This window comes from Palaemon carinicauda, chromosome 20 (genome assembly GCF_036898095.1).
Source record: "Palaemon carinicauda isolate YSFRI2023 chromosome 20, ASM3689809v2, whole genome shotgun sequence".
NCBI classification, from domain to species: domain Eukaryota; kingdom Metazoa; phylum Arthropoda; class Malacostraca; order Decapoda; family Palaemonidae; genus Palaemon; species Palaemon carinicauda.
The window spans coordinates 114,641,934-114,655,143 of record NC_090744.1 but is presented as its reverse complement, the minus strand read 5'-3'; the positions used below and the strand labels follow the sequence as shown (position 1 = coordinate 114,655,143).

The window sequence follows — 13,210 nt, the reverse complement described above, 5'->3', positions numbered from 1 at the left end:
CTGAGAAGAAGTCAGACTTGTTCTTTCTGCATTTGTCCACCTGAAGAAGAAACAGTACAAGTGAATCTTCATCAAGTAACAAAGCATGCTAGACCAAGTCAGACTTCTTCTCTCTGCTGCTGCTGCTGAGAAGAAGTCAGACTTGTTCTTTCTGCATTTGTCCACCTGAAGAAGAAACAGTACAAGTTAATATTCATCAAGTAACAAAGCATGCTAGACCAAGTCTAGACTTCTTCCCTCTGCTGCTTTTGTTACTGCTGCTGCTCCTTGTCCTTTTCCTCCTACTAATGTTGCTGCTCATCCTCCTTCTTCTGCCGCTGCTGCTGCTGAGAAGAAGTCAGACTTGTTCTTTCTGCATTTGTCCACCTGAAGAAGAAACAGTACAAGTTAATCTTCATCAAGTAACAAAGCATGCTAGACCAAGTCTAGACTTCTTCCCTCTGCTGCTTTTGTTACTGCTGCTGCTCCTTGTCCTTTTCCTCCTACTAATGTTGCTGCTCATCCTCCTTCTTCTGCCGCTGCTGCTGCTGAGAAGAAGTCAGACTTGTTCTTTCTGCATTTGTCCACCTGAAGAAGAAACAGTACAAGTGAATCTTCATCAAGTAACAAAGCATGCTAGACCAAGTCAGACTTCTTCTCTCTGCTGCTTTTGTTACTGCTGCTGCTGCTCCTTGTCCTTTTCCTCCTACCAATGTTACTGCTGGTCCTCCTTCTTCTTCTTCTTCTTCTTCTGCTGCTGCTGCTGCTGCTGCTGCTGCTGAGAAGAAGTCAGACTTATTCTTCCTGCATTTGTCCACCTGATTAAGAAACAGTACAGGTGAATCTTCATCAGGTAACAAAGCATGCTAGACCAAGTCAGACTTCTTCTCTCTGCTGCTTTTGTTACTGCTGCTGCTGCTCCTTGTCCTTTTTCCTCCTACCAATGTTGCTGCTGGTCCTCCTTCTTCTTCTTCTTCTTCTTCTGCTGCTGCTGCTGCTGCTGCTGCTGCTGAAAAGTCAGACTTGTTCTTTCTGCATTTGTCCACCTGATGAAGAAACAGTACAGGTGAATCTTCATCAGGTAACAAAGCATGCTAGACCAAGTCAGACTTCTTCTCTCTGCTGCTTTTGTTACTGCTGCTGCTGCTCCTTGTCCTTTTCCTCCTACCAATGTTGCTGCTGGTCCTTCTTCTTCTTCTTTTTCTTCTTCTTCTTCTTCTGCTGCTACTGCTGCTGCTGCTGCTGGTGAGAAGAAGTCAGACTTGTTCTTTCTGCATTTGTCCACCTGATGAAGAAACAGTACAAGTGAATCTTCATCAGGTAACAAAGCATGCTAGACCAAGTCAGACTTCTTCTCTCTGCTGCTTTTGTTACTGCTGCTGCTGCTCCTTGTCCTTTTCCTCCTACCAATGTTGCTGCTGGTCCTCCTTTTTCTTCTTCTTCTTCTTCTTCTTCTTCTGCTGCTGCTGAGAAGAAGTCAGACTTGTTCTTTCTGCATTTGTCCACCCGATGAAGAAACAGTACAAGTGAATCTTCATCAGGTAACAAAGCATGCTAGACCAAGTCAGATTTCTTCTCTCTGCTGCTTTTGTTACTGCTGCTGCTGCTCCTTGTCCTTTTCCTCCTACCAATGTTGCTGCTGGTCCTCCTTTTTCTTCTTCTTCTTCTTCTTCTTCTTCTGCTGCTGCTGAGAAGAAGTCAGACTTGTTCTTTCTGCATTTGTCCACCTGATGAAGAAACAGTACAGGTGAATCTTCATCAGGTAACAAAGCATGCTAGACCAAGTCAGACTTCTTCTCTCTGCTGCTTTTGTTACTGCTGCTGCTGCTCCTTGTCCTTTTCCTCCTACCAATGTTGCTGCTGGTCCTCCTTTTTCTTCTTCTTCTTCTTCTTCTTCTTCTGCTGCTGCTGAGAAGAAGTCAGACTTGTTCTTTCTGCATTTGTCCACCTGATGAAGAAACAGTACAGGTGAATCTTCATCAGGTAACAAAGCATGCTAGACCAAGTCAGACTTCTTCTCTCTGCTGCTTTTGTTACTGCTGCTGCTGCTCCTTGTCCTTTTCCTCCTACCAATGTTGCTGCTGGTCCTCCTTTTTCTTCTTCTTCTTCTTCTTCTTCTTCTGCTGCTGCTGAGAAGAAGTCAGACTTGTTCTTTCTGCATTTGTCCACCCGATGAAGAAACAGTACAAGTGAATCTTCATCAGGTAACAAAGCATGCTAGACCAAGTCAGATTTCTTCTCTCTGCTGCTTTTGTTACTGCTGCTGCTTCTCCTTGTCCTTTTCATCCTACCAATGTTGCTGCTGGTTCTTCTTCTTCTTCTTCTTCTTCTTCTTCTTCTTCTTCTTCTTCTGCTGCTGCTGCTGCTGCTGCTGAGAAGAAGTCTGACTTGTTCTTTCTGCATTTTTCCACCCGATGAAGAAACAGTACAAGTGAATCTTCATCAGGTAACAAAGCATGCTAGACCAAGTCAGATTTCTTCTCTCTGCTGCTTTTGTTACTGCTGCTGCTTCTCCTTGTCCTTTTCATCCTACCAATGTTGCTGCTGGTTCTTCTTCTTCTTCTTCTTCTTCTTCTTCTTCTTCTTCTTCTGCTGCTGCTGCTGCTGCTGCTGAGAAGAAGTCTGACTTGTTCTTTCTGCATTTTTCCACCCGATGAAGAAACAGTACAAGTGAATCTTCATCAGGTAACAAAGCATGCTAGACCAAGTCAGATTTCTTCTCTCTGCTGCTTTTGTTACTGCTGCTGCTTCTCCTTGTCCTTTTCATCCTACCAATGTTGCTGCTGGTTCTTCTTCTTCTTCTTCTTCTTCTTCTTCTTCTTCTTCTTCTTCTGCTGCTGCTGCTGCTGCTGCTGCTGAGAAGAAGTCAGACTTATTCTTTCTACATTTGTCCACCTGATGAAGAAACAGTACAGGTGAATCCTCATCAGGTAACAAAGCATGCTAGACCAAGTCAGACTTCTTCTCTCTGCTGCTTTTGTTACTGCTGCTGCTGCTCCTTGTCCTTTTCCTCCTACCAATGTTGCTGCTGGTCCTCCTTTTTCTTCATCTTCGTCTTCTTCTTCTTCTTCTTCTGCTGCTGCTGCTGCTGCTGCTGAGAAGAAGTCAGACTTATTCTTTCTACATTTGTCCACCTGATGAAGAAACAGTACAGGTGAATCTTCATCAGGTAACAAAGCATGCTAGACCAAGTCAGATTTCTTCTCTCTGCTGCTTTTGTTACTGCTGCTGCTGCTCCTTGTCCTTTTCCTCCTACCAATGTTGCTGCTGGTCCTCCTTTTTCTTCTTCTTCTTCTTCTTCTTCTTCTGCTGCTGCTGAGAAGAAGTCAGACTTGTTCTTTCTGCATTTGTCCACCTGATGAAGAAACAGTACAGGTGAATCTTCATCAGGTAACAAAGCATGCTAGACCAAGTCAGACTTCTTCTCTCTGCTGCTTTTGTTACTGCTGCTGCTGCTCCTTGTCCTTTTCCTCCTACCAATGTTGCTGCTGGTCCTCCTTTTTCTTCTTCTTCTTCTTCTTTTTCTTCTGCTGCTGCTGCTGAGAAGAAGTCAGACTTGTTCTTTCTGCATTTGTCCACCTGATGAAGAAACAGTACAAGTGAATCTTCATCAGGTAACAAAGCATGCTAGACCAAGTCAGACTTCTTCTCTCTGCTGCTTTTGTTACTGCTGCTGCTGCTCCTTGTCCTTTTCCTCCTACCAATGTTGCTGCTGGTCCTCCTTTTTCTTCTTCTTCTTCTTCTTCTTCTTCTGCTGCTGCTGAGAAGAAGTCAGACTTGTTCTTTCTGCATTTGTCCACCTGATGAAGAAACAGTACAGGTGAATCTTCATCAGGTAACAAAGCATGCTAGACCAAGTCAGACTTCTTCTCTCTGCTGCTTTTGTTACTGCTGCTGCTGCTCCTTGTCCTTTTCCTCCTACCAATGTTGCTGCTGGTCCTCCTTTTTCTTCTTCTTCTTCTTCTTCTTCTTCTGCTGCTGCTGAGAAGAAGTCAGACTTGTTCTTTCTGCATTTGTCCACCCGATGAAGAAACAGTACAAGTGAATCTTCATCAGGTAACAAAGCATGCTAGACCAAGTCAGATTTCTTCTCTCTGCTGCTTTTGTTACTGCTGCTGCTTCTCCTTGTCCTTTTCATCCTACCAATGTTGCTGCTGGTCCTCCTCCTTCTTCTTCTTCTTCTTCTTCTTCTTCTTCTGCTGCTGCTGCTGCTGCTGCTGCTGCTGCTGAGAAGAAGTCTGACTTGTTCTTTCTGCATTTTTCCACCCGATGAAGAAACAGTACAAGTGAATCTTCATCAGGTAACAAAGCATGCTAGACCAAGTCAGATTTCTTCTCTCTGCTGCTTTTGTTACTGCTGCTGCTTCTCCTTGTCCTTTTCATCCTACCAATGTTGCTGCTGGTCCTCCTCCTTCTTCTTCTTCTTCTTCTTCTTCTTCTTCTTCTGCTGCTGCTGCTGCTGCTGCTGCTGCTGAGAAGAAGTCTGACTTGTTCTTTCTGCATTTTTCCACCCGATGAAGAAACAGTACAAGTGAATCTTCATCAGGTAACAAAGCATGCTAGACCAAGTCAGACTTCTTCTCTCTGCTGCTTTTGTTACTGCTGCTGCTGCTCCTTGTCCTTTTCCTCCAACCAATGTTGCTGCTGGTCCTCCTCCTTTTTCTTCTTCTTCTTCTTCTTCTTCTTCTTCTTCTGCTGCTGCTGCTGCTGCTGCTGCTGCTGCTGCTGCTGCTGCTGCTGAGAAGAAGTCAGACTTGTTCTTTCTGCATTTGTCCACTTGCTGAAGAAACAGTACAAGTGAATCTTCATCAGGTAACAAAGCATGCTAGACCAAGTCAGACTTCTTCTCTCTGCTGCTTTTGTTTCTGGTGCTGCTGCTCCTTGTCCTTTTCCTTCTACAAATGTTGCTGCTGGTCCTCCTCCTCCTTCTTCTTCTTCTTCTTCTTCTTCTTCTGCTGCTGCTGCTGCTGCTGCTGCTGCTGCTGAGAAGAAGTCAGACTTATTCTTTCTGCATTTGTCCACCTGATGAGGAAACAGTACAGGTGAATCTTCATCAGGTAACAAAGCATGCTAGACCAAGTCAGATTTCTTCTCTCTGCTGCTTTTGTTACTGCTGCTGCTTCTCCTTGTCCTTTTCATCCTACCAATGTTGCTGCTGGTTCTTCTTCTTCTTCTTCTTCTTCTTCTTCTTCTTCTTCTTCTTCTGCTGCTGCTGCTGCTGCTGCTGAGAAGAAGTCTGACTTGTTCTTTCTGCATTTTTCCACCCGATGAAGAAACAGTACAAGTGAATCTTCATCAGGTAACAAAGCATGCTAGACCAAGTCAGACTTCTTCTCTCTGCTGCTTTTGTTTCTGGTGCTGCTGCTCCCTGGCCTTTTCCTCCTACCAATGTTGCTGCTGGTCCTTCTTCTTCTTCTTCTTCTGCTGCTGATGCTGCTGAGGAGAAGAAGTCAGACTTATTCTTTCTGCATTTGTCCACCTGATGAAGAAACAGTACAGGTGAATCTTCATCAGGTAACAAAGCATGGTAGACCAAGTCAGACTTCTTCTCTCTGCTGATTTTTTTACTGCTGCTGCTGCTCCTTGTCCTTTTCCTCCTACCAATGTTGCTGCTGGTCCTCCTTCTTCTTCTTCTTCTTCTTCTTCTGCTGCTGCTGCTGCTGCTGCTGAGAAGTAGTCAGAATTGTTCTTTCTGCATTTGTCCACCTGATGAAGAAACAGTACAAGTGAATCTTCATCAGGTAACAAAGCATGCTAGACCAAGTCAGACTTCTTCTCTCTGCTGCATTTGTTACTGCTGCTGCTGCTCCTTGTCCTTTTCCTCCAACCAATGTTGCTGCTGGTCCTCCTCCTTTTTCTTCTTCTTCTTCTTCTTCTTCTTCTTCTGCTGCTGCTGCTGCTGCTGCTGCTGCTGAGATGAAGTCAGACTTGTTCTTTCTGCATTTGTCCACTTGCTGAAGAAACAGTACAAGTGAATCTTCATCAGGTAACAAAGCATGGTAGACCAAGTCAGACTTCTTCTCTCTGCTGCTTTTGTTACTGCTGCTGCTGCTCCTTGTCCTTTTCCTCCTACCAATGTTGCTGCTGGTCCTCCTCCTCCTTTTTCTTCTTTTTCTTCTTCTTCTACTGCTGCTGCTGCTGCTGCTACTGCTGCTGCTGAGAAGTCAGACTTATTCTTTCTGCATTTGTCCACCTGATGAAGAAACAGTACAGGTGAATCTTCATCAGGTAACAAAGCATGCTAGACCAAGTCAGACTTCTTCTCTCTGCTGCTTTTGTTACTGCTGCTGCTGCTCCTTGTCCTTTTCCTCCTACCAATGTTGCTCCTTGTCCTCCTTCTTCTTCTTCTTCTTCTTCTTCTGCTGCTGCTGCTGTTAAGAAGAAGTCAGACTTGTTCTTTCTGCATTTGTCCACCTGATGAAGAAACAGTACAAGTGAATCTTCATCAGGTAACAAAGCATGCTAGAACAAGTCAGACTTCTTTTCTTTGCTGCTTTTGTTACTGCTGCTGCTGCTCCTTGTCCTTTTCCTCCTACCACTGTTGCTGCTGGTCCTCCTCCTTCTTCTTCTTCTTCTTCTTCTTCTTCTGCTGCTGCTGCTGAGAAGAAGTCAGACTTGTTCTTTCTGCATTTGTCCACCTGATGAAGAAACAGTACAAGTGAATCTTCATCAGGTAACAAAGCATGCTAGACCAAGTCAGACTTCTTCTCTCTTCTGCTTTTGTTACTGCTGCTGCTGCTCCTTGTCCTTTTCCTCCTACCAATGTTGCTGCTGGTCCTCCTCCTTCTTCTTCTTCTTCTTCTTTCTTCTTCTTCTGCTGCTGCTGCTGCTGCTGAGAAGAAGTCAGACTTATTCTTTCTGCATTTGTCCACCTGATGAAGAAACAGTACAAGTGAATCTTCATCAGGTAACAAAGCATGCTAGACCAAGTCAGACTTCTTCTCTCTGCTGCTTTTGTTACTGCTGCTGCTGCTCCTTGTCCTTTTCCTTCTACAAATGTTACTGATGGTCCTTCTTCTTCTTCTTCTTCTTCTTCTTCTTCTTCTGCTGCTGCTGCTGCTGCTGCTGAGAAGAAGTCAGACTTGTTCTTTCTGCATTTGTCCACCTGATGAAGAAACAGTACAAGTGAATCTTCATCAGGTAACAAAGCATGCTAGACCAAGTCAGACTTCTTCTCTCTGCTGCTTTTGTTACTGCTGCTGCTGCTCCTTGTCCTTTTCCTTCTACAAATGTTACTGCTGATCCTCCTTCTTCTTCTTCTTCTTCTTCTTCTTCTGCTGCTGCTGCTGCTGCTGAGAAGAAGTCAGACTTATTCTTTCTGCATTTGTCCACCTGATGAAGAAACAGTACAAGTGAATCTTCATCAGGTAACAAAGCATGCTAGACCAAGTCAGACTTCTTCTCTCTGCTGCTTTCGTTACTGCTGCTGCTGCTCCTTGTCCTCTTCCTTCTACCAATGTTGCTGCTGGTCCTCCTTCTTCTTCTTTTTCTTTTTTTTTTTCTTCTTCTTCTTCTTCTTCTGCTGCTGCTGCTGCTGCTGCTGCTGCTGCTGCTGCTGCTGAGAAGAAGTCAGACTTATTCTTTCTGCATTTGTCCACCTGATGAAGAAACAGTACAAGTGAATCTTCATCAGGTATCAAAGCATGCTAGACCAAGTCAGACTTCTTCTCTCTGCTGCTTTTGTTTCTGCTGCTGCTGCTCCTTGTCCTATTCCTCCTACCAATGTTGCTGCTGGTCCTCCTTCTTCTTCTTCTTCTTCTTCTTCTTCTTCTTCTGCTGCTGCTGCTGCTGCAGAGAAGAAGTCAGACTTGTTCTTTCTGCATTTGTCCACCTGATGAAGAAACAGTACAGGTGAATCTTCAACAGGTAACAAAGCATGCTAGACCAAGTCAGACTTCTTCTCTCTGCTGCTTTCGTTACTGCTGCTGCTGCTCCTTGTCCTTTTCCTCGTACCAATGTTGCTGCTGGTCCTCCTTTTTCTTCTTCTTCTTCTTCTTCTTCTGCTGCTGCTGCTGCTGCTGAGAAGAAGTCAGACTTGTTCTTTCTGCATTTGTCCACCTGATGAAGAAACAGTACAAGTGAATCTTCATCAGGTAACAAAGCATGCTAGACCAAGTCAGACTTCTTCTCTCTGCAGCTTTTTTTACTGCTGCTGCTGCTCCTTGTCCTTTTCCTCCTACCAATGTTGCTGCTGGTCCTCCTTTTTCTTCTTCTTCTTCTTCTTCTGCTGCTGCTGCTGCTGCTGAGAAGAAGTCAGACTTGTTCTTTCTGCATTTGTCCACCTGATGAAGAAAAAGTACAAGTGAATCTTCATCAGGTAACAAAGCATGCTAGACCAAGTCAGACTTCTTCTCTCTGCAGCTTTTTTTACTGCTGCTGCTGCTCCTTGTCCTTTTCCTCCTACCAATGTTGCTGCTGGTCCTCCTTTTTCTTCTTCTTCTTCTTCTTCTTCTGCTGCTGCTGCTGCTGCTGAGAAGAAGTCAGACTTATTCTTTCTGCATTTGTCCACCTGATGAAGAAACAGTACAAGTGAATCTTCATCAGGTAACAAAGCATGCTAGACCAAGTCAGACTTCTTCTCTCTGCTGCTTTTGTTACTGCTGCTGCTGCTCCTTGTCTTTTTCCTCCTACCAATGTTGCTGCTGGTCCTCCTTCTTCATCTTCTTCTTCTTCTTTTTTTTCTTCTTCTGCTGCTGCTGCTGCTGCTGCTGAGAAGAAGTCAGACTTATTCTTTCTGCATTTGTCCACCTGATGAAGAAACAGTACAGGTGAATCTTCATCAGGTAACAAAGCATGCTAGACCAAGTCAGACTTCTTCTCTCTGCTGCTTTTGTTACTGCTGCTGCTGCTCCTTGTCCTATTCCTCCTACCAATGTTGCTGCTGGTCCTCCTCCTTCTTCTTCTTCTTCTTCTTCTTCTGCTGCTGCTGCTGCTGCTGAGAAGAAGTCAGACTTGTTCTTTCTGCATTTGTCCACCTGATGAAGAAACAGTACAAGTGAATCTTCATCAGGTAACAAAGCATGCTAGACCAAGTCAGACTTCTTCTCTCTGCTGCTTTTGTTACTGCTGCTGCTGCTCCTTGTCCTTTTCCTCCTACCAATGATGCTGCTGGTCCTCCTTTTTCTTCTTCTTCTTCTTCTTCTTCTGCTGCTGCTGCTGCTGCTGAGAAGAAGTCAGACTTGTTCTTTCTGCATTTGTCCACCTGATGAAGAAACAGTACAAGTGAATCTTCATCAGGTAACAAAGCATGCTAGACCAAGTCAGACTTCTTCTCTCTGCTGCTTTTTTTAAGGCTGCTGCTGCTCCTTGTCCTTTTCTTCGTACCAATGTTGCTGCTGGTCCTCCTTCTTCTTCTTCTTCTGCTGCTGCTGCTGCTGCTGCTGCTGAGAAGAAGTCAGTCTTGTTCTTTCTGCATTTGTCCACCTGATGAAGAAACAGTACAAGTGAATCTTCATCAGGTAACAAAGCATGCTAGACCAAGTCAGACTTCTTCTCTCTGCTGCTTTTGTTACTGCTGCTGCTGCTCCTTGTCCTTTTCCTCGTACCAATGTTGCTGCTGGTCCTCTTTCTTCTTCTTCTTCTTCTTCTGCTGCTGCTGCTGCTGCTGCTGCTGAGAAGAAGTCAGACTTGTTCTTTCTGCATTTGTCCACCTGATGAAGAAACAGTACAAGTGAATCTTCATCAGGTAACAAAGCATGCTAGACCAAGTCAGACTTCTTCTCTCTGCTGCTTTTTTTACTGCTGCTGCTGCTCCTTGTCCTTTTCCTCCTACCAATGTTGCTGCTGGTCCTCCTCCTTCTTCTTCTTCTTCTTCTTCTTCTTCTTCTTCTTCTGCTGCTGCTGCTGCTGCTGCTGCTGCTGAGAAGAAGTCAGACTTATTCTTTCTGCATTTGTCCACCTGATGAAGAAACAGTACAGGTGAATCTTCATCAGGTAACAAAGCATGCTAGACCAAGTCAGACTTCTTCTCTCTGCTGCTTTTATTACTGCTGCTGCTGCTCCTTGTCCTTTTCCTCCTACCAATGTTGCTGCTGGTCCTCCTTCTTCTTCTTCTTCTTCTTCTTCTTCTTCTTCTGCTGCTGCTGCTGCTGAGAAGAAGTCAGACTTGTTCTTCCTGCATTTGTCCACCTGATGAAGAAACAGTACAAGTGAATCTTCATCAGCTAACAAAGCATGCTAGGCCAAGTCAGACTTCTTCTCTCTGCTGCTTTTGTTACTGCTGCTGCTGCTCCTTGTCCTTTTCCTCGTACCAATGTTGCTGCTGGTCCTCCTTCTTCTTCTTCTTCTTCTTCTTCTTCTTCTTCTTCTTCTTCTTCTTCTTCTTCTGCTGCTGCTGCTGCTGAGAAGAAGTCAGACTTATTCTTTCTGCAATTGTCCACCTGATGAAGAAACAGTACAAGTGAATCTTCATCAGGTAACAAAGCATGCTAGACCAAGTCAGACTTCTTCTCTCTGCTGCTTTTGTTACTGCCGCTGCTGCTCCTTGTCCTTTTCCTCCTACCAATGTTGCTGCTGGTCCTCCTTTTTCTTCATCTTCTTCGTCTTCTTCTTCTTCTTCTTCTTCTGCTGCTGCTGCTGCTGCTGAGAAGAAGTCAGACTTATTCTTTCTACATTTGTCCACCTGATGAAGAAACAGTACAGTTGAATCCTCATCAGGTAACAAAGCATGCTAGACCAAGTCAGACTTCTTCTCTCTGCTGCTTTTGTTACTGCTGCTGCTGCTCCTTGTCCTTTTCCTCCTACCAATGTTGCTGCTGGTCCTCCTTTTTCTTCTTCTTCTTCGTCTTCTTCTTCTTCTTCTTCTTCTGCTGCTGCTGCTGCTGCTGCTGAGAAGAAGTCAGACTTATTCTTTCTACATTTGTCCACCTGATGAAGAAACAGTACAGGTGAATCCTCATCAGGTAACAAAGCATGCTAGTCCAAGTCAGACTTCTTCTCTCTGCTGCTTTTGTTACTGCTGCTGCTGCTCCTTGTCCTTTTCCTCCTACCAATGTTGCTGCTGGTCCTCCTTTTTCTTCTTCTTCTTCTTCTTCTTCTTCTGCTGCTGCTGCTGAGAAGAAGTCAGACTTGTTCTTTCTGCATTTGTCCACCTGATGAAGAAACAGTACAAGTGAATCTTCATCAGGTAACAAAGCATGCTAGACCAAGTCAGACTTCTTCTCTCTGCTGCTTTTGTTACTGCTGCTGCTGCTCCTTGTCCTTTTCCTCGTACCAATGTTGCTGCTGGTCCTCCTTCTTCTTCTTCTTCTTCTGCTGCTGCTGCTGCTGCTGCTGCTGCTGCTGAGAAGAAGTCAGACTTATTCTTTCTGCATTTGTCCACCTGATGAAGGAACAGTACAGGTGAATCTTCATCAGGTAACAAAACATGCTAGACCAAGTCAGACTTCTTCTCTCTGCTGCTTTTATTACTGCTGCTGCTGCTCCTTGTCCTTTTCCTCCTACCAATGTTGCTTCTGGTCCTCCTTCTTCTTCTTCTTCTTCTTCTTCTTCTGCTGCTGCTGCTGCTGAGAAGAAGTCAGACTTGTTCTTTCTGCATTTTTCCACCTGATGAAGAAACAGTACAAGTGAATCTTCATCAGGTAACAAAGCATGCTAGACCAAGTCAGACTTCTTCTCTCTGCTGCTTTTATTACTGCTGCTGCTGCTCCTTGTCCTTTTCCTCCTACCAATGTTGCTGCTGGTCCTCCTCCTTCTTCTTCTTCTTCTTCTTCTTCTTCTTCTTCTGCTGCTGCTGCTGCTGCTGAGAAGAAGTCAGACTTGTTCTTCCTGCATTTGTCCACCTGATGAAGAAACAGTACAAGTGAATCTTCATCAGCTAACAAAGCATGCTAGGCCAAGTCAGACTTCTTCTCTCTGCTGCTTTTGTTACTGCTGCTGCTGCTCCTTGTCCTTTTCCTCCTACCAATGTTGCTGCTGGTCCTCCTTCTTCTTCTTCTTCTTCTTCTTTTTCTTCTTCTTCTTCTGCTGCTGCTGCAGCTGCTGAGAAGATGTCAGACTTATTCTTTCTGCATTTGTCCACCTGATGAAGAAACAGTACAAGTGAATCTTCATCAGGTAACAAAGCATGCTAGACCAAGTCAGACTTCTTCTCTCTGCTGCTTTTGTTACTGCTGCTGCTGCTCCTTGTACTTTTCCTCGTACCAATGTTGCTGCTGGTCCTCCTTCTTCTTCTTCTTCTTCTTCTTCTTCTTCTTCTTCTGCTGCTGCTTCTGCTGAGAAGAAGTCAGACTTGTTCTTTCTGCATTTGTTCACCTGATGAAGAAACAGTACAAGTGAATCTTCATCAGGTAACAAAGCATGCTAGACCAAGTCAGACTTCTTCTCTCTGCTGCTTTTGTTACTGCTGCTGCTGCTCCTTGTCCTTTTCCTCCTACCAATGTTGCTGCTGGTCCTCCTTCTTCTTCTTTTTCTTCTTCTGCTGCTGCTGCTGCTGAGAAGAAGTCAGACTTGTTCTTCCTGCATTTGTCCACCTGATGAAGAAACAGTACAAGTGAATCTTCATCAGGTAACAAAGCATGCTAGACCAAGTCAGACTTCTTCTCTCTGCTGCTTTTGTTACTGCTGCTGCTGCTCCTTGTCCTTTTCCTCGTACCAATGTTGCTGCTGGTCCTCCTTCTTCTTCTTCTTCTTCTTCTTCTTCTTCTGCTGCTGCTGCTGGTGAGAAGAAGTCAGACTTGTTCTTTCTGCATTTGTTCACCTGATGAAGAAACAGTACAAGTGAATCTTCATCAGGTAACAAAGCATGCTAGACCAAGTCAGACTTCTTCTCTCTGCTGCTTTTTTTACTGCTGCTGCTGCTCCTTGTCCTTTTCTTCGTACCAATGTTGCTGCTGGTCCTCCTTCTTCTTCTTCTTCTGCTGCTGCTGATGCTGCTGCTGCTGCTGAGAAGAAGTCAGACTTGTTCTTTCTGCATTTGTCCACCTGATGAAGAAACAGTACAAGTGAATCTTCATCAGGTAACAAAGCATGCTAGACCAAGTCAGACTTCTTCTCTCTGCTGCTTTTGTTACTGCTGCTGCTGCTCCTTGTCCTTTTCCTCGTACCAATGTTGCTGCTGGTCCTCCTTCTTCTTCTTCTTCTTCTGCTGCTGCTGCTGCTGCTGCTGCTGAGAAGAAGTCAGACTTGTTCTTTCTGCATTTGTCCACCTGATGAAGAAACAGTACAAGTGAATCTTCATCAGGTAACAAAGCATGCTAGACCAAGTCAGACTTCTTCTCTCTGCTGCTTTTTT

At 44.7% G+C, this 13,210-nt stretch overlaps 1 protein-coding gene across 1 annotated transcript in view; it reads right to left on the bottom strand.

Annotated features, from left to right (window-relative positions):
- Positions 1-284: 284 nt before the first annotated feature.
- The window catches only part of LOC137660087 (golgin subfamily A member 6-like protein 22), a 54,474-nt gene continuing 41,548 nt past the window's right edge, over positions 285-13,210 (bottom strand). The window contains exon 4 of the mRNA XM_068394806.1: positions 285-366. Coding sequence (XP_068250907.1) covers positions 285-366 — 82 coding nt within the window. The remainder of the gene's footprint in view (positions 367-13,210) is intronic.